Here is a 20,338-nt window from a genome sequence, read left to right as displayed (position 1 = left end):
CTAACTAAAACATATAGGATTCTTCGTCTTGTCCTAATAGGAGAACTATTTTTTGGTTCCTGGTAGATCATTTTATAAAGGTTCCACCTGGAACCCTTTCAGAGGGAGAACCCTTCTTTGGTGTAGTAATGGTTTCACCCAGAACCTTTCCACCTTCTCAGGGTGCTAACAAGACTGAACAGGCCTTAAAGGGCTGATGTGGTGCAGCACAACCCACAACCATCATGGCTCACAGTCCCAGTCTTTGGAGGGAAGTGGTCTGGGTTGGGTTGTGGATCGTCCCTTTTAACACCCATGCTTTCAACAATCCTTGAAGAACTGTTTCTCCCAAAAGGGGTTCTTTAATGGAACCCTTAGTCTTACAAAGAACCCTTGAAAAGCCTTTTCTTCAAAAAAGGGTTCTTCGGAAGAAAATGGTTCTTGGTAGAACCTCAGCCCTTCAGGAAGAACCCTTTTGGAACCCTTATTTCTCAGAGTAAAGTTTGCCTTGCTGCTGGTGTAGTTGTTGTCAGTAGGCAGTGTCAGATAACGGACTGTTGTTCCCTCTCACGCCCTCAGCCTCCAGCAGCGGGACACGTCTCCATCGAGGATACGTGGAAGAGGCAGCACCCGAGGACACCCCACCTGAAACCACACACATCGTCTTTGTGGTGCACGGCATCGGCCAGAAGATGGACCAGGGCCGCATCATCAGGAACACCAGCATGTGAGACACGGAGGCTTGTTAGTGGGAGCACAGAGACATGAAACAGGAATCAGAATCATTCTTGAAGTAATCGTCTTGTCTTGTCTTGTCTTGTGTAGGATGAGAGACGCTGCCAGGAAGATGGAGGAGAAGCACTTCTCTGATCGCACCACAGAGCATGTAGAGTTCCTTCCTGTGGAGTGGAGGTCCAAGCTGGCTCTGGATGGAGGTATGCTGAGTTTACACTACAGGGAAGCTCTAGTGGCATAATGCTTTAAATGGGTTAGAATACCTGCAGTGTTGGGGAGGAGTGAAAAAGCCTTTGACAGCCTAGACAGAAACATCCTGTGGAAACTGCTCCGACATTACTGAATACCCAAAACAAGCAACCGATGGCAGGAAACACACAAAGAATGGTTACTGCTGATGGCTAGGCATGAACCAGCAATGACAGCTGAGAGGAGACCATTTGACTCAAGTGGAAACAAGGGAATTATTATTATTAAATATTTGATGATGCAATGTTCAATTCAAACGTGATGAAGGGAACGCTCAAGAATTTGACACTTAAGTTATTATTAGTCTTCCCAACAGTGTGGCTAAAAATGTCATTTTGACCTAAGTGCAGGGTTTGAAATTAGCACCCGCCACCCGTCAAATGCGGGTAATTTGTTGGTGAAATCATCAGGACACATGCCGCTTTGGCAGGCAGGGAAAATGCTAGTGATGGGAATAGAGGACCATAGTTTTCAGCTTTCTTGGTATCTCATGTCTCTGTGACTATCGATTCCTCTCATTGATGCTCCAACAGTTACGCTGCACAATGTTTCAGTTTGTTTGGGACCGGAGACACGGCGGAGAGAAAAAAAAGCACTCAAAAACGTGGCGCTACTAAACCTGAGGGGACGCACCCTATTTTTCCCTGATAAAGCGACACTGTGAACAACAAACCTGTGTTTAAATCAGCAGGAGGAGAGGTAGTAACGTTAGCTGTTAGCAGCCGGTGGGCATCACAGTCCTGATTGGATAAATAGCGGAGCTACTAACATTAATGGAGGTGCCATTCAGTTATCATCGTCAGGCGTTCAAAGTCTGCTCAGGAAAAATGACTATTGGGCGAAGGTAAATTACAACATTACCAAGATGTGTTCAAATGTAATCTCGTAAAATTAAGTTTTTGGTGAGAAACTTTTTTTTAATCAAAGCAAATATTTAAATAATCATAATCATTTGGATTGTGTGTTTTTATGCAAATAACCACTATAGATGACAATAACAAAGTACAGTACAGTACTGTGTACACTACCCTCCCTCCACGGTGTAATTCAAAAACTAATTTACCATGTATACAATGTTTTTTTATGTAAAATATATCGAACATTGAATGACATCAGATCTAAAATGTTATTCCTTCATTTAGTGCAGAGATTTCAAAAGTGGCAGATCAAATGTCTGAGTGGCAGACAAAAAAAAAACTTGTCTGCCACTATGACAGGCAGTGAAAAAAGTTCATTTCAGACCCTTCCTAAGTGGTACTGACCCTGGCCCACGGCCCAGGAGGGGGTCCATGCAAAGGTCTATAGCACCTTGTCCATTAGCACTTTTGGCCTCTTTTGGTGGCGCTGAGTCAAACCGTGCCAACATTTACTGATTTTGCTGCATCATAATAAAAGCTTTTAAAATAACAAAATAACGAGGGACTTCTATTGTGAAGAATTTATAGGAAATGAAATGTTTATCTCTGAATTAACGGAGCTTTGTTAACGGCTATAAAACAAGTTTACTGCAGAGAGCAGTGCAAGAGAACAAGCAGCAACAATAATGAAGGACTTTTATTGTGAAGAATCTAGGAAATGAAAGGTGTTAATGGAGATGCAGACCCCTGCTGTGCCGAGCCAATCCGAGTCGAGCCAAGCCAGCATATGTGTATGGAAAAACCCTTCAGTATATGGTAGACCCTTAAAGGGAATGTTTGTAAGATTCAGAAATGTCTTGTTAACAGCGACACCTGTGGCCGTTAAGTCAACTAAAGTCAGCATCCTGTTGCTGGCGCTTGTGCTCGCTCTACATAGACATGAAGGAGCATCGCTCAACACAGTGAGGCGACACACGTCAGCTAAAAGCACAATATCACTCTATATTTCAGCTGCTTGGCAGTAATGTTAGCTGACCAGACGAAGGTCTCTCCATGAATCAATGCTGATCTTAGTGTTGGCTTTTCCTGCCTCAGCTTCCCGACCGCGGCCGGAGGGAACAGGGGAGACGCCGGAGTTTTGGTCGGAGACGATAACGTTTCTCTCTGCGGAGCCCCGTCACTTCACAAGACACGGGAAACCTCTGTTGGTCTGGAGGAGCTGCAGCAGTTATTTCTGCACAAACGTCCACTGAACATTCACTAGATATTCTCAGAGCTAAACTAACTCTTCTGCAGTGTGGAGTGTGCGCGCATGCACGTGAGAGGTGGAGCGAAAGAGTGAGAACAAGTGTGGTGTGTGAGTGAAGGCAGGCAAAGGAGCAGAGTACAGCAGAGACTCCGGCCTTGGAGACCAAAGCTACGGTCTCCCCCGTGTCCTCCGACCGCAGCCAACACTGTTTAACAGACGGGCTTCACTAGATACAACCAAGAGGTTTTGGTGCTTCACAGTAGTTTGTGTTGAAGTCTGAGTCTGAACAGCGTAGCCACACGCGAGCGTGCATGGGACACCGACCAGCAATGATTTATACGTGTAAGAAGTTACAAACAGTCCCTTTTAAATGGGATCAAGTACAACAATCTACTTATTGTTTCACTGACAGTACATGTTTCATTATTTACATGATAAATATATGTATTGTTATCATTAGGACATTCAATTTGGTGTGGTCAACTTGCAGCAGTGGGGTCAGATGTACAGAACACACGTGTCCATAATGTAAAGATGTAAACCAAACTGCAGCTTGAAGAGCTCGTAGCCTCACCAAAAACCAGGGCTGAGAAAAGGAAAGCCAGAAAGAAGAAGAAAATGATGAACAGAGCAGAGAGAAGAGGAAAATGATGAACAGAGCAGAGAGAAGCAGCTGGTGTGATCATGGCAAAGCTGAAGAGTGAGGCAGACTAGCAAAGAAAAGCCAGTGGTACTGGTGTCATATGAAACTAGACCAACTGGAATGGGTGTGGAGGAGGGGACCATCATTCCTAATGGCTGGCGTGCCCTGGGGGCATGAGTTCATCACATGGTTAGATCATAAAATATGTGGGTAACATTTTGACTTGCCAAACTGGAAAGGGTTATAGCATCACCAAAAATACTGATTCATCCTCTGGGGACCATGAATCTGATCTGATTTCACTGAAATCTGGTCAGTAGTTGTTTGTGATACTTGATAAGGTGACTGAATTCTGACTGAACAGAGATGCTTGACGTGAATGCTCAGGGTTGCCAAAATCACAATGACTCATCCTCTGTCACAATGCAGTTATCCAGATATAGAGCAAAGTGTTGGACAGATGTCATTTATTTCTCTCTGTTTTCACTAGAATATGAATGACTGGTGAGCTGGATGAATTTGTGTGTTGTCCCTGCAGACACGGTGGACTCCATCACCCCGGACAAAGTGCGAGGCCTCAGAGACATGCTGAACAGCAGTGCCATGGACATCATGTACTACACCAGCCCTCTGTACAGAGACGAGGTGAGACTGAGACTACACTATGCTACAGCTTTCCAGTTCCCTTTAAGGAACACATCCAGCCTGAAGCTTAGCCTCGTTCTGTCTCCTCACAGCTGTGTTGCTGCACTCTGTCACCCTGCTGGCAACTCGGGAGCATTAGTCCCAATCAACTAAATCCAACATCCCACATGGCTATATAGCACTAAATGATGATCTCCTTCCTAGATGATTAATCAAGAAGCATCAAACATAACCAGATCTGTTTGAATCTTATTGACACGAGAGGCAAATACGTCACAAACGTGTAAATGTGTGTTGTTGTGGTGTGTCTGTGTGTGTGTGTAGATTACCAGGGGTTTGACTCTGGAGCTGAATCGTCTGTACTCACTCTTCTGCTCGCGAAATCCAGACTTTGAGACAAATGGGAAGGTGTCCATAGTATCGCACTCGCTAGGCTGCGTCATCACCTACGACATCATGACAGGCTGGGACCCCGTGCTCTTTCATCATCAAGAAGCGCCGGACCCGGAGGAGACGAAGGTCCGCTGGCCGAGTGATGAGGAGCGCCACCTTCAGGAGCAGCTGAGACTCACACGCCTCAGGTACTGCATGGGTTATTCCTCAGGTACTGCATGGGTTATTACTGATGCTTATTGTTATTGTAATTATTATGTATTATATTATGTATTCCTCCTACTATTAAGGTATTCAGCCTCCCTTCTACTTTGCACCTACATACGTCAGAGTTTCAATACGTATAGTCACCAACACTGCAGTAGTTGGTTGCAGGCAGTAGCACCTCTGACCGAATGGTTAATAATGTAACATTTAATTTGTGAAGTTTGATTTGAGTTTACACTTGTGTGTGGTCTTGCACAAGATTTTAGGGAAAACAGGTCCCTTTTATTGTAAGACTGCCCAACAAGCATGCAACGTGCATTGGAGTCATTTTAATGTCTGTATACTATCATCATCCCAGGTTGAGGGACTTGGAGGATCAGTTCCAGGGTCTGCAGACCTCATCTTGTGCAATGCCAGCCTTGAAATTCAAGGTAAAGTTGACAAGTGTTTGACTATGTATCTGTTATCATCGGCCACTGCCAACATTTGTCCTACATACTGTATGGTTACAACTACAAACCCTCTGATTCAAACTACAAACCTCTGATTCAAACTACAAACCCTCTGATTCAAAATACAAACCCTCTGATTCAAAATACAAACCCTCTGATTCAAAATACAAACCCTCTGATTCAAACTTCAAACCCTCTGATTCAAACAACAAACCCTCTGATTAAAAATACAAACTCTCTGATTCAAACTACAAACCCTCTGATTCAAACTACAAACCCTCTGATTCAAACTAAAAATCCTCTGATTCAAAATACAAACTATCTGATTCAAACTACAAACCCTCTGATTCAAACTACAAACCCTCTGATTCAAAATACAAACTCTCTGATTCAAACTACAAACTCTCTGATTCAAACTACAAACCCTCTGATTCAAACTACAAACCCTCTGATTCAAACTACAAACCTCTAATTCAAACTACAAACTCTCTGATTCAAAATACAAACTCTTTGGTTTAAAATACAAACTCTGATTCAAACTACAAACCCTCTGATTCAAACAACAAACCCTCTGATTCAAACTACAAACCTCTGATTCAAAATGCAAACTCTCTGATTCAAAATACAAACTCTGATTTAAACTACAAACTCTCTGATTCAAAATACAAACTCTCTGATTCAAAATACAAACTCTGATTTAAAATACAAACTCTCTGATTCAAAATACAAACTCTCTGATTCAAAATACAAACTCTCTGATTTAAAATACAAACTCTCTGATTCAAACTACAAACTTCTGATTCAAACTACAAACCCTCTGATTCAAACTGCAAACCTCTGATTCAAACTACAAACCACCTCTGATTCAAACTACAAACTATCTGATTAAAACTACAAACCTCTGATTCAAACTACAAACCCTCTGATTCAAACTACAAACTATCTGATTAAAACTACAAACCTCTGATTCAAACTACAAACTATCTGATTCAAACTACAAACCTCTGATTCAAACTACAAACTCTCTGATTCAAACTACAAACCCTCTGATTCAAACTACAAACCTCTGATTCAAACTACAAACTCTCTGATTCAAACTACAATCCTCTGGTTCAAACTACAAACTCTCTGATTCAAACTACAAACCCTCTGATTCAAACTACAAACCTCTGATTCAAACTACAAACTCTCTGATTCAAACTACAATCCTCTGGTTCAAACTACAAACCCTCTGGTTCAAACTACAAAACATCTGATTCAAACTACAAACCCTCTGATTCAAACTACAAACCTCTGATTCAAACTACAAACTATCTGATTAAAACTACAAACCTCTGATTCAAACTACAAACTATCTGATTCAAACTACAAAACATCTGATTCAAACTACAAACTCTCTGATTCAAACTACAAACCTCTGATTCAAACTACAAACTCTCTGATTCAAACTACAAACCCTCTGATCCAAACTACAAACCTCTGATTCAAACTACAAACTCTCTGATTCAAACTACAATCCTCTGGTTCAAACTACAAACCCTCTGGTTCAAACTACAAAACATCTGATTCAAACTACAAACCCTCTGATTCAAACTACAAACCTCTGATTCAAACTACAAACCACCTCTGATTCAAACTACAAACCCTCTGATTCAAACTACAAACCCTCTGGTTCAAACTACAAACCCGTCAGAATGAGAAAAAGTATTTTAGGGGCCAAATGGCATCACGTGACGGACCCATAAGTTGTAATTCCATCGTTTGGCCACGATGTGAAGCCTGGTGCTCTTCCTGGGGCCCTGATCTTCAGTGGCCCAGTCCAGCCACAGTCCGACGTACTGGATGTACCTCCGTAGGGACTGACAGCCTGAGAGGCTTTCTGGGGTGAATTATATGTTGGATTTAGCCAGTTCTCTGTGTTGCAGGTAGAGAACTTCTTCTGCATGGGCTCTCCTCTGGCTGTTTTCTTAGCGTTGCGAGGGATCCGGCCTGGAAACAGCGTTGTGCAGGACCACATCCTCCCCACATCTATCTGCAAACGCCTCTGCAACATATTCCATCCCACAGACCCCGTGGTGAGCTACAGTACACTATCCCTATCCCACTTTAATGATCGGCCTGTCGCCAGATGTTTAGGATAAGTAATAACAGAAACAGAACCTTTCAATGGTTGCCTTATAGATTTGTGGTGTTACCGTTAGATTGCACAACCAAACAATGAAAACTAGATGACAAACTGGCGTTTACATTCAGATAAAATGTGTAAAATTAACATTTGTGAGAAACCTTAATCTGTGTTTGTTTGTTTCAGGCATACAGACTGGAGCCTCTTATCTTAAAGCACTACAGTAACATCTCACCTGTTCAAATCCACTGGTAAGAGTGGTTGTATATGACAGATAATATATGCTGCTTATTAATGCATTTATCAAAGCAGTGGATGCTGTGATCTAATGAATTGTTTCACATTATCCACAGTTCTTTTGGTTAATAAGTTATTTGTGAAATAAGTTTGTTGCTCTAAACAATTTACAACAAGAGCAATGGTATATACAGACGTGGACAAAATTGTTGGTACCCTTCCGTTAAAGAAAGAAAAACCCACAATGGTCACTGAAATAACTTGAAACTGACAAAAGTAATAATAAATAAAAATTCACTGAAAATGAACTAATGAAAATGAGACATTGTTTTTGAATTGTGGTTCAACAGAATCATTTTAAAAAACAAACTAATGAAACTGGCCTGGACAAAAATTATGGTACCCGTAACTTAATATTTTGTTGCACAACCTTTTGAGGCAATCACTGCAATCAAGCGATTTCTGTAACTCTCAATGAGACTTCTGCACCTGTCGACAGGTATTTTGGCCCACTCCTCGTGAGCAAACTGCTCCAGCTGTCTCAGGTTTGAAGGGTGCCTTCTCCAGACTGCATGTTTCAGCTCCTTCCACAGATGTTCAATAGGATTTAGATCAGGGCTCATAGAGGGCCACTTCAGAACAGTCCAATGTTTAGTTCTTAGCCATTCTTGGGTGTTTTTAGCTGTGTTTTGGGTCATTATCCTGTTGGAGGACCCGTGACCTGCAACTGAGACCAAGCTTTCTGACACTGGGCAGCACATTTCGCTCCAGAATGCCTTGATTGTGTTCAGATTTCATTGTACCCTGCACAGATTCAAGACACCCTGTGCCAGATGCAACAAAGCAGCCCCAGAACATAACCGAGCCTCCTCCATGTTTCACATTAGGTACAGTGTTCTTTTCTTTGTATGCTTCATTTTTGCGTCTGTGAACATAGAGCTGATGTGACTTGCCAAAAAGCTCCAGTTTTGTCTCATCTGTCCAAAGGACATTCTCCCAGAAGCTTTGTGGCTTATCAATATGCATTTTGGCAAATTCCAGTCTCGCTTTTTTATGATTTGGTGTCCTCCTCGGTTGTCTTCCATTAAGTCCACTTTGGCTCAAACAGCGACGGATGGTGCGATCTGACACTGATGTACCTTGACCTTGGAGTTCACCTCTAATCTCTTTGGAAGTTGTTCTGGGCTCTTTGGTTACCATTCGTATTATCCGTCTCTTTGATTTGTCATCAATTTTCCTCTTGCAGCCACGTCCAGGGAGGTTGGCTACAGTCCCGTGGACCTTAAACTTCTGAATAATATGTGCAACTGTAGTCACAGGAACATCAAGCTGCTTGGAGATGGTCTTATAGCCTTTACCTTTAACATGAAGGTCTATAATTTTCTTTCTGATCTCCTGAGACAACTCTCTCCTTAGCTTTCTGTGGTCCATGTTCAGTGTGGTACACACCATGATACTAAACAGCACAGTGACTTCTTTTGACCCTTTAAATAGGCAGACTGACTGATTACAAGTTTGAAGATACCTGTGATGCTATTTACAGGACACACCTTAGTTTAATATGTCCCTATGGTCAAATTATTTTACATCTTTTCTAGGGGTACCATCATTTTTGTCCAGGCCAGTTTCATTAGTTTGTTTTTTAAAATGATTCTGTTGAACCACAATTCAAAAACAATGTCTGATTTTTCATTAGTTAATTTTCAGTAAATTTTTATTTATTATTACTTTTGTCAGTTTCAAGTTATTTCAGTGACCATTGTGGGGTTTTCTTTCTTAGTAGTCTGCCTATTTAAAGGGTGAAAAGTAGTCACTGTGCTGTTTGGTATCATGGTGTGTACCACACTGAACATGGACCACAGAAAGCTAAGGAGAGAGTTGTCTCAGGAGATGAGAAAGAAAATTATTGACAAGCATGTTAAAGGTAAAGGCTATAGGACCATCTCCAAGCAGCTTGATGTTCCTGTGACTACAGTTGCACATATTATTCAGAAGTTTAAGGTCCACGGGACTGTAGCCAACCTCCCTGGACGTGGCCGCAAGAGGAAAATTGATGACAAATTGAAGAGACGGATAATACGAATGGTAACCAAAGAGCCCAGAACAACTTCCAAAGAGATTAGAGGTGAACTCCAAGGTCAAGGTACATCAGTGTTAGATCGCACCATCCGTCGCTGTTTGAGCCAAAGTGGACTTAATGGAAGACGACCGAGGAGGACACCACTGTTGAAAGCAAATCATAAAAAAGCGAGACTGGAATATGCCAAAATGCATATTGACAAGCCACAAAGCTTCTGGGAGAATGTCCTTTGGACAGATGAGACAAAACTGGAGCTTTTTGGCAAGTCAAATCAGCTCTATGTTTACAGACGCAAAAATGAAGCATACAAAGAAAAGAACACTGTACCTACAGTGAAACATGGAGGAGGCTCGGTTATGTTCTGGGGCTGCTTTGCTGCATCTGGCACAGGGTGTCTTGAATCTGTGCCGGGTACAATGAAATCTCAAGACTATCAAGGCATTCTGGAGCGAAATGTGCTGCCCAGTGTCAGAAAGCTTGGTCTCCGTCGCAGGTCATGGGTCCTCCAACAGGATAATGACCCAAAACACATCTAAAAACACCCAAGAATGGCTAAGAACAAAACATTGGACTGTTCTGAAGTGGCCTTCTATGAGCCCTGATCTAAATCCTATTGAACATCTGTGGAAGGAGCTGAAACATGCAATCTGGAGAAGGCACCCTTCAAACCTGAGACAGCTAGAGCAGTTTGCTCAAGAGGAGTGGGCCAACATACCTGTCAACAGGTGCAGAAGTCTCATTGAGAGTTACAGAAATCGCTTGTTTGCAGTGATTGCCTCAAAAGGTTGTGCAACAAAATATTAAGTTAAGAGTACCATCATTTTTGTCCAGGCCAGTTTCATTAGTTTGTTTTTTAAAATGATTCTGTTGAACCAAAATTCAAAAGCAATGTGTCATTTTCATTAGTTAATTTTCAATACATTTTTATTTATTATTACTTTTGTCAGTTTCAAGTTATTTCAGTGACCTTTGTGGGTTTTTCTTTCTTTAATGGAAGAGTACCAACAATTTTGCCTACGTCTGTATATATATATATATATATACAGTCTGTCTGTTATTATATAACCAAACTGTGATTGAAGCTACAGTGTGCCCAGTTCAATGACAGAATGAGGACGATGTGATGTGCAGGTACAACACCACCAGCCCGACACCGTACGATCAGATCCGGCCCACGCTGCTCAACCCAGTGAAGGAGAAGGAGACGGCATCGGTCTCGGACTCAGAGAGCATCCCCAGCCCCTGCACATCCCCCCCCCAGGCCCGACGGCACTATGGAGAGTCCATCACCAGCCTTGGCAAGGCCAGCATCATGGGTGAGCACACAGGGAGGGTTATGGCTGCATGGATGGCAGACGGAGTAGAACATAATAGAAGTAAAGTAATAAAAATACCTGATGATGTGAAACCCAGCTGAAAATCAGCCCTCACATGCGGGCTGTGTACCTGATCTGAGCTGAGCTGAGAGAAACTGCTGATATTGTAGCAAGGCCCGCAGCTGACTAAGCTCGGTCTAAACAGATCAATAGAAGCAATTAGCTCCTGTCTCCTGGACTGACAGCATGATGCTACTTTCCCTTTACAGTGGACGATGGGTTGTGTCTCTGACTGTTTGACATGCTTCGAGGTGTGTTCTGTTTGGCTCTCATCATGTAATCACTCCTATTTGTTATGTCTGTTGTGTCTTGTGAGCCCATGTGGGCTGGCCACCTGTTGGTACACGACACTCTGACTAGGGATGCTCATTTTGAAAAATGTTCTTAACCGATAACCGACCCTCGTTAACCGATTATTAACCGTTAACCGACAAGATTAGTGCCTCGTACCAGCTGCAGGAGCACAACAGATATTGGTTGACGGGAGTCTCCAGTTCACCGTCCGGGAGCGTTAACTTAGCAGCTACGATGCTGCGTGTAGTGTCGCGCACATGCAGCCACTTTCCCAGTAAAAGTCTCCACCGCACATTTAGTTTAGTTTAGCAGGTTGTCAGCTGTGTGTCTGCCCGGCGGAACTTTAGCGAGTGTCCAACAAACAGTGTGTATTTGTGCTACGTTAGCAGCTCTAGCATTGCCGGAGGCTTCGTTCTCGCCGCCGCCACATGTAGGCTGAGTAACTTTAGTGAGTTTCCAACAGACCATGTGTGTGTGTTGGTGGTGAGTGTGAGGTTGTTGGTGGTGTTCTAGTTGTGATCGTAGGTGTAGCAGTGTGTGGACAGTTTATTTGTCGGTGAATAAATGCTATGAAACTACAACTCCTCCGCTCCGCTCAAGAGAGCCAGAGACCAGAGCCAACTTCCTGTATCCTGCAACTCCGGCTCTGCCTCTTAAGGTGGACTGTTAAGGTGGACCAGCTTTTCTCCTTAAAGAGACGAGCCGCTCCTCTGAGACGTTCAGCTTTTGAGTTCATTATTAACAATTCTATTAACCGTTTTAACCGATAGCGTTAATCGGTTAAAATGCTTAATGTCGGTTAACGGTTAAATGGTTAATTATGGACATCCCTAACGCAGACTAAAGGCACACTTCCATTATTAAGTAGATGTGTTTGGAGTTATTCTTATTATCACTACTAAATATGTCCTCTTTATTGAGCTCCTGCTTCACATGCATGTCAAAGGATTTAAATAAGGCACTTCATTCATGAGGACTAGTCTGTGTCATTCATTCTCCAACCCACTTCAAATCCTGTTGAGGGTCACATGTCTGGAGCGAGAAGCAGGGCGACTTCTGGACCGGACGCCAGTCTACTACAATCCTGTAATCCTGAATATTACAGGATTAACACACACGCACACAAACACACACGCACACGCACGCACACACACACACACACACTCTGTTGTAACCATCGTGCTTTTGAGACAAACCTTTTTAGGACATGAACCTGTACTTTTCGGAGCTTTTACTCTGTGTGAACTGAAAGGTCCAGCTTCACTCATCAATATTTATATAACAACATTGTTATTCTTATTCATTTTAATGCTCGTGACCAAGGAAGGCAGCTGAGTATTCTCTTAAAAGGAATAGTGGGACATTTTGGGAAATATGCATATGGACTTCCTTGCTGAGAGTTAGATCTCATGTCTATACGCTGAATATGAAGCTAAGCCTAGCTTAGCATAGGCTGTGGATCCACCTAGCTCTAAAGCTTCCTCATTAACATGTTGTATCTTACTGAAAAGCAGGAAGTGACTGCACCAGGCTCAGAAACCGTCTGGGACATAACACCCTGTCGGGGGGCGCGCAAAATGGCCCTCTGAGTAGTCCTATCTGGATGAGCTGTTTTTTGTTACATATAGTGCGGGCAAAACAACTATTTTAACTTGTATTTCGACTGTAATTCTACCCGACTACTTTTGGTTAACACCATTAAACCAAAATGAAAAGCTGAGAGAAAAGAAAGGTCGATGCTAGGAGGGCGCTAACTTCTGCTAACTCTGCTAGCATATCTGCTACACCAACTGTTGATGGGCAAACTGAAGCTAAGAACACACTCATTGACAACATGCACGACTATCTCGGCTCAGATTCCAACGCTGTGAAGGTAACGATGATGGAAGAAGATTTTCCAGCTCTTCCCATCACACCGTCTCAGTCTCCGACAGTTCAACAGAGGAAAGTTGTAGACACGGAGACGACCATAGTCTCCCAGTTGTCATCTCTCTCTCAACTGATCAACAACAGATCAGACGCCCTGGAAAAGACGGTCAGTGACAACTCCAATGTGATAACAGAAGTGAAAGAAGCAGTCAAGGAAAACGCAAGGCAGATGCCAGACGTTAAAGAGATGTTTGATTCTGTTTGTGCCGAGATAAAAAGCATTAAGGATAGAGTCGACCACGTTGAATCACGGATCCTAAAATACCAGGCAAGCTCCGACGCACATGAGAAACGGATCTCTCACTTGGAAAGCTGCTCGCGCTGCTGGAGTCTAAAACTCTACGGCTTAGATGAGAAAGAAAAGCAGGATGTGTGAAAAGAAGTCATCCGAGTGTGCCAAGCTCTTCTTCCGGAGGACAGAGATAAACTAGCAGACGTCATTGATACGGTGCATCGTCTTGGTCCAAGAAAGCCGAACAACACCCAACCTAGAGGCATCATCCTTCAGTTCACCTCTCGGATCTACCGCAATGCTGTCTGGCGTTCGGCGAAGAACTCGACCTTTCTGAAGAACAAGAACTTGAAGCTTGCAGAGGACTTGTCTGCAGAAGACAGAGACAGGAGGAACAGACTGTGGCCTGCCGTGGAAAAGGCACGGAAAGAAAACAAGCTGGCTTTCTTTGTTGGTGGCCGTGCTTTTGGGAATGGAGCCGAAATATTCCCTACTTAGACACATGGTTAGTGTGCCATATTAACACGAGGTACAATTAGGGTAAAGTTTATAATGTTACCTAATTTTTCTCTCTTCTCTCTCTTCTATTAATGCCGGAGGTCATTATTTTATGTTAGTTTTTTTACAAATACATAACTGCACTAGCAAGTTAATTAATAATTAATTAGGAGCAAGTTGCCCTATGTTAAAAGCTGCTAAACAGTGTTTCATTTATTTTCAAGCAGGTGCATATGCTGTGTAAAAGGAGATGGATGGTACAGTAAGGTTAAAAGCAGCTATTTTTAGTTGTTCATCTATTCTCTTTTTGTTATATAAACAGATGAAGAGAAGAAATAACAATCTTAAAAATGTCCAGAGGATATACAGTATGCCACTTTGAGCACGTTGCACTGTATCCTCATGTTCACATAGTGTTACTTGTTTCCTCACCTTATGTTCACATATTTCTTAAAAAGGTTTGCTGTTCCCTTCCCCTTGTTACTACATTCTTAGGGACTGCAAGTTTCCTATTTTGGTGTATTACCATTTATCTGGTCTAATACTTTATTTAATTTTCTTATTACATTTTATTCATTATGTCTTTGTCTATTATTTCACTAAACGCGAGAGGACTAAGAAATCACGTCAAACGTAAACCTACATTTCTATATTGCAAACAATTTAATACTGACTTTTGCTTTATACTAGAATCTCATTCAACTGAACAAGATGTACGTTTTTGGAGATCACAGTGGGGATGTGATTTATGGCTGTCTCATGGGTCAGAACGTTCAGCTGGTGTTTGTATTCTGAAAAAACACTTTAATGGAAAAGTTTTATTGTCTGACTGTGACAAGGATGGACATTATATATTCCTTGTACTTGAAGTTGCAAACTCTAACTACATCTTAGTTAATGTTTATGGCTAGAACTCACAAACAGAGAATAATGCTTATTTTGACAGATTAGAAAGGCGTTTACTTCACTGGTTATCTAAATTTCCAAATTCTTCTATACTTTTCAGAGGAGATTTTAATACTGTACTGGATAACCATATTGACAGGTGGCCTGCAAGGGCTTCAGATTCTTCCAGTTCTCAACTGAAGATGTTCATACATAGATTTAATTTAACTGATACATGGAGGGATACCCATCTACTAAAGAAATCATATACATGGTGCAACAAGTCACTGTCAAGCCCGTCACGTATTGATTATTGGCTTATCTCCAAAGATTTAAAAAATGTTTTCACAGACATTCTGCCTACCCCATTATCTGATCATAAGACTATTCATATTTGTATTCCTCCATCATCTTTCTCTGTTACTCCTAAATCCTCATACTGGAAACTAAATAGTACTATTCTTAAACATAAGGTTGTAATTGCTGAAGTTGAAAGGATGATTAGGCATTATTGGAACAAGGCTCTAACTGAAAATGTGTATAGTAATAATGTGGAATTGTTAAAGTATGAAATTGCTAAAAACCTTAGGAAATACAGTAGCGATTTAGCGAAAAGAAGAAGAGCAGAGGAAAATGATACAATACTTAAAATTACATCCTTAACCTCCAAGCCAGTAGATGTCCTCACTGAGTCAGAAAAGACTGAGCTTATTGATCAACAGCATAGGTTGGATGAGATCTATAAACGTAAAGCTGAGGGTGCATTAGTTAGATCACATAGAAGATGGCTCGAAGAGGGAGAACAGAACTACTGTTAGTTTCCAGTATGTTAGTACTACATACTTAGTTTCCAGTATGAGAACTCTGCATATTTTTTTAGACTAGAGCGACAACAATCTAAAAACAACTCCATACAAAGATTAAGAATCGATGGGTCCGTCACGGATGATCCAAAGAAAATAGCAAACTATTGTGCTGAGTTTTACAGTAATCTCTACGCCTCCAATTACTGTCATCAATCTGCCTCTCCCTTTTTTGATGCTATTCCTAATATCAATCAGTTGAACGAGGCAGATAGTGACTTTTGTGACAGGCCCATTTTATTGAATGAAATCACTGATGCTATAAACCACTTAAAACTCAATAAATGGCCTGGAACAGATGGCTTTACGGACACATTTTATAAACAATTTTCTGTAAACTTAGCCCCGTTTCTTAAAGAAGTATTTGCTGAAAGTACTGACAGAGGTTCTCTCCCTCCTACACTATGTCAAGGTCTGATCAGCCTGATCCCTAAACCTAAAAAAGATCCCCTATTGTTAGACAATTGGCGCCCAATCTCTTTATTAAATAATGAATACAAAATCTTTGCTCTTGTACCGGCTAATAGATTAAAATCTGTACTAGACACCATCATAGATGAAAGTCAATCTGGTTTTATGCAAAATAGGCATATCTCTAACAATGTAAGATTAATTTTAGATATATTAGATTACTTCGATTTTGTTCAAGACGATAGTTTTATTCTGTTTTAGACTTTTATAAAGCTTTCGATACTTTGGAACATGATTTTATAATGATTGCTGTGAACAAATTTGGGTTTGGTAACTTCTTTTGCAAATCAGTCCAAACATGAAATACTAACAGGAACAGTTCTATTAAATTAAACAGTGGCACTTCACCAACGTTCCCCTTAAAACGCGGGGTCCGGCAAGGATGTCCCTTTTCTGTATACTTGATCCTTTTAGCTGCACAACTTCTCAATCTACAAATTAAAACAGCTCTTTAAAAGGCATTGCAATAGCAATGCCTTTTAAAGAGCTGTTTTAATTTGCCTCCCAACAGGGAGATAATTATTAGTCAGCTGGAGGATGATACCGCCTTGTTTCTTAGGGACACATCCCAAATTTCTGTGTCAGTCAGCATTATCCAGACCTTTTCCAAGGCTTCTGGGCTCTCCCTTAATCTTAATAAATGTGAACTATTACCAGTGAAAGAAAGCACGGTGACCTCAATCTCTAATATTCCTGTGAGAAACACTGTCACATATCTTGGGATCCAAATTACTAAAGATAGGAAATCCAGAGGTGCTTTAAACTTTAACCCAATTATAGAAAAGACCCAAAAGGTTCTGAACCAGTGGTTACAAAGAGACTTGTCTCTGGAGGGCAGAGTTCTGCTCACTAAGGCAGAAGGTATATCTCGTCTAACCTATGCTGCTCAGTCATTATATGCTAATAGTTCAATATGCAAATCTATTGATAGGACACCAAGCAATTTCTTATGGAAAAACAAAACCCACTATATGCGAAAATCTGTGGTTCTGAATACATACAACAATGGTGGGCTACATTTGATAGACTTCAGCTCTCTAAACAACACATTCAAAATAAACTGGATCAAACAATATCTAAAAAATCCTACCTCTATTTGGAACTTCATCTCTCATCACATCCTCTCACATTTAGGTTAACTTAAATTCATTCTGCTTTGTACCTATAATATTCAGAAAATCCCAATTAAGCTTTCCAATTTTCATCAGGTTCTTTTGGCTTGGGCGCTGATTTACAAGCACAATTTCTCTCCGCAGAGATGTTATATTTGGAACAACTGTACTATTTTATATAAGAACATGTCTTTATTTTATGATAAATGGTTTAACAATGGTATTATACTCGTGAGTCAGTTGTTTAATAGAGAAGGACTACTTTATAATTACTCCGAATTTCTCGCCTGGTACAAAATACCAATAACCCCAAAATAATTTTCTATTGTTTTTGATGCCATCCCATCTGGTTTGTACATGTTATTGAAGAATGCTGACCAATCTCTGCCCATGTCAGTGTCGCCTCCTGACCCAATTCAATCTCCGTTAGCTAAAGTCTGTTTTTCTGTTAATAGAGGTATGAACTCCAGGATAAGGGCCTTGTTTCAGGACAGCATGGTTTCTACTCCAGCAGCAACATTTTATTGGAGTAATTTTGTTTGTGATATTGACTGGAAGAAAGTTTGGTCCTTACCGCAAAAGTTCCTTCTAACATATAAGGTAAAAGAGGTGTCATTTAAGTTGATCCACAGATTCTATCCAGTGAAACATTTCTTACTAAAGTTAAAGAGTGACATAGATGTAAACTGTTCCTTCTGCGAATCACATCCTGAAACTTGCTCTCATTTATTCTGGTCCTGTAAATATACATTCGAATTGTGGAAAGATGTCAATAATTTTATACTTGTTAACATTTTCTCAGATTTTGCACTGTACTATAGAAATATTATATTTGGCTGCTATGATTACAGTAACAAAGACAGCAATGCATTTTTTTTATTAATTAAACACAAGTGTAAATTTACCAAAAAAAAGCACAATTACTTTGTATTTATGAAAGAAATGAAATTATATCTGTCAACAATCTCTTCCTCACATGAATGTATGCAATTTCTTTAATGTTTTTAAGTGAAATTATTGTCATACTCTCACGTGGTCTTTTTTATTATCATCTACTTATTTATTTATTTTTATTGTGTTTTTTTTTTTTATTTTATGTTTGTTTTGTTTCATTTCTGTTGTCCTTTTATGTTTGTCACAGCTCTTTGTTTATGTTTTCGCAATGCTTCTTTTGTATATAAATGTTTTTGATGTTTTTCTGCTGTTACTATGTATACTGTCATTTTGAAATAAAAAAAAAAGAACGCTAAAAAAAACAAAACATAACACCCTGTCATTTTATACATTTGTAGGGATTAAACAAACACAATTCACTGTGTTTATTAGTTTCCCCATTTCCAGTCTTTATGCTAAGCTAAGCTAACCGGCTGTTGGCTATAGCTTCATATTCACCGTATTGACATGAAAGTGGTACCTATCTGCAGACCCGGCGGCAGACATTCATCACGTTTTTTTGGTTCATTTGATGGCTTAATAGACATGCTAGTTAGCCCAACATATTGTTAGCATGCTGTTAGCCTAACATTTTGTTAGCATGCTGTTGGTCTAACATAATGTGGTAGATAAGATAGGTACGGTCATGTTGCAGGGAACACTTAAACAGGGACTGGACCCAGATGCAGAGTTGCGGAGGCTGCAGGATCACTGCAGTGATTTATTGTAGATTCAACTTCCAGGTGGCAGCGGTCCAAATAGAAGGTTTAGCAGGCAGGTTGCAGGCAGGTTGCAGGCAAACAGGGGCCTGTTTCACAAAAGCAGAATGAATAAATCCACAATAATATTTTCAATTCAATTCAATTTATTTTTATATAACGTCAAATCATAACAGAAATTCTCTCGAGATGCTTTCTATATAGAGCAGGTCTTAGACCGTACACCATAGTTTAGAGACCCAACAAGATCCACCAAGAGCATTGCAACGCGCTGTGGCCAGGAAAAACTCCCCGTTTAGCGGGTAGAAACCTAGAGCAGAACCGGGCTCTGGGTGGGCGGCCATCTGCCGAGACTGATGTCCTGATATTTGACTCTGCATTGATAACTGAAATGAATGAATTCTATGAAGCATGAATCTTACTGCTCCTCAGGTGCTGCCAGTCTTGGAAAGGGAATCGGAGGAATCCTGTTTTCCCGTTTCTCCCGTTCTAGTGGCCAGGTGGGCGGAGTGGAGGAGGAGCCGTTAGATTCTGAGGGTGAAAATTTGGCATCAGGAGAGGAAGGAGCACCGGCGGCAGAGAGCGAAGAGAAGGACAAAGAAATAGAGGAAGAGAGAACGGAGGTGGAGCCCATCATGTCCCAGTCCATCTCCGCTGTCATGGACAGCACCTCGTGTAAGTACTGTGCTTTTTACCTGCAGCTGGATATCAGAGGGTCAAAATCAATTATACCGACGAATAATGATGAATGATTCTCCAAAGACATGTTCCTTCCAAAGAGAAGGAACAGGACTAGGACAAATAATGTCTTGGGGTGTTGAGCTGCGTTTTAAAGGTGGCAGTGTCCACAGATCTGCAATGGGAGAGAGTTCCACAGTTTAGGAGCTACAGCCTCAAAAGCACAGCCTCCTTTTGTCTTGAGCCTGGAGCGATGAACAACCTACAAAACCAGATTCCTAGTGGTGATAGAGGGCTGCAGGAGGTCTTTAAGGGAGGTAGGTGCTTGACCATGCAAGACTTTAAACGGGATCAAAAGAATCTTGAACTAGATTCTGAATTTGATGGGAAGCCAGTGTAAAGAAATCTAAACTGTTAAGTTACATATGACCTTTTGGAGGACTTGGTAAGAAGCTTGGCAGCAGCACTTTGGACCACTTTTAAGCTGTTCAGGGAAG

The 20,338-nt window shown here is 41.1% G+C and overlaps 1 protein-coding gene across 1 annotated transcript in view; it reads left to right on the top strand.

Annotated features, from left to right (window-relative positions):
* ddhd1b (DDHD domain containing 1b) overlaps positions 1-20,338 on the top strand; it is a 28,756-nt gene that overhangs the window by 5,118 nt on the left and 3,300 nt on the right. Inside the window, exons 4-12 of the mRNA XM_037750287.1 lie at positions 559-706; positions 805-914; positions 4,251-4,357; positions 4,682-4,938; positions 5,316-5,388; positions 7,335-7,484; positions 7,721-7,785; positions 10,983-11,167; positions 19,596-19,838. Of these exons, the coding sequence (XP_037606215.1) occupies positions 559-706; positions 805-914; positions 4,251-4,357; positions 4,682-4,938; positions 5,316-5,388; positions 7,335-7,484; positions 7,721-7,785; positions 10,983-11,167; positions 19,596-19,838 (1,338 nt within the window). The remainder of the gene's footprint in view (positions 1-558; positions 707-804; positions 915-4,250; positions 4,358-4,681; positions 4,939-5,315; positions 5,389-7,334; positions 7,485-7,720; positions 7,786-10,982; positions 11,168-19,595; positions 19,839-20,338) is intronic.

The sequence above is a fragment of the Sebastes umbrosus genome, chromosome 18, assembly GCF_015220745.1.
Source record: "Sebastes umbrosus isolate fSebUmb1 chromosome 18, fSebUmb1.pri, whole genome shotgun sequence".
NCBI lineage: Eukaryota > Metazoa > Chordata > Actinopteri > Perciformes > Sebastidae > Sebastes > Sebastes umbrosus.
This window is presented reverse-complemented; position numbering and strand designations above follow the sequence as displayed.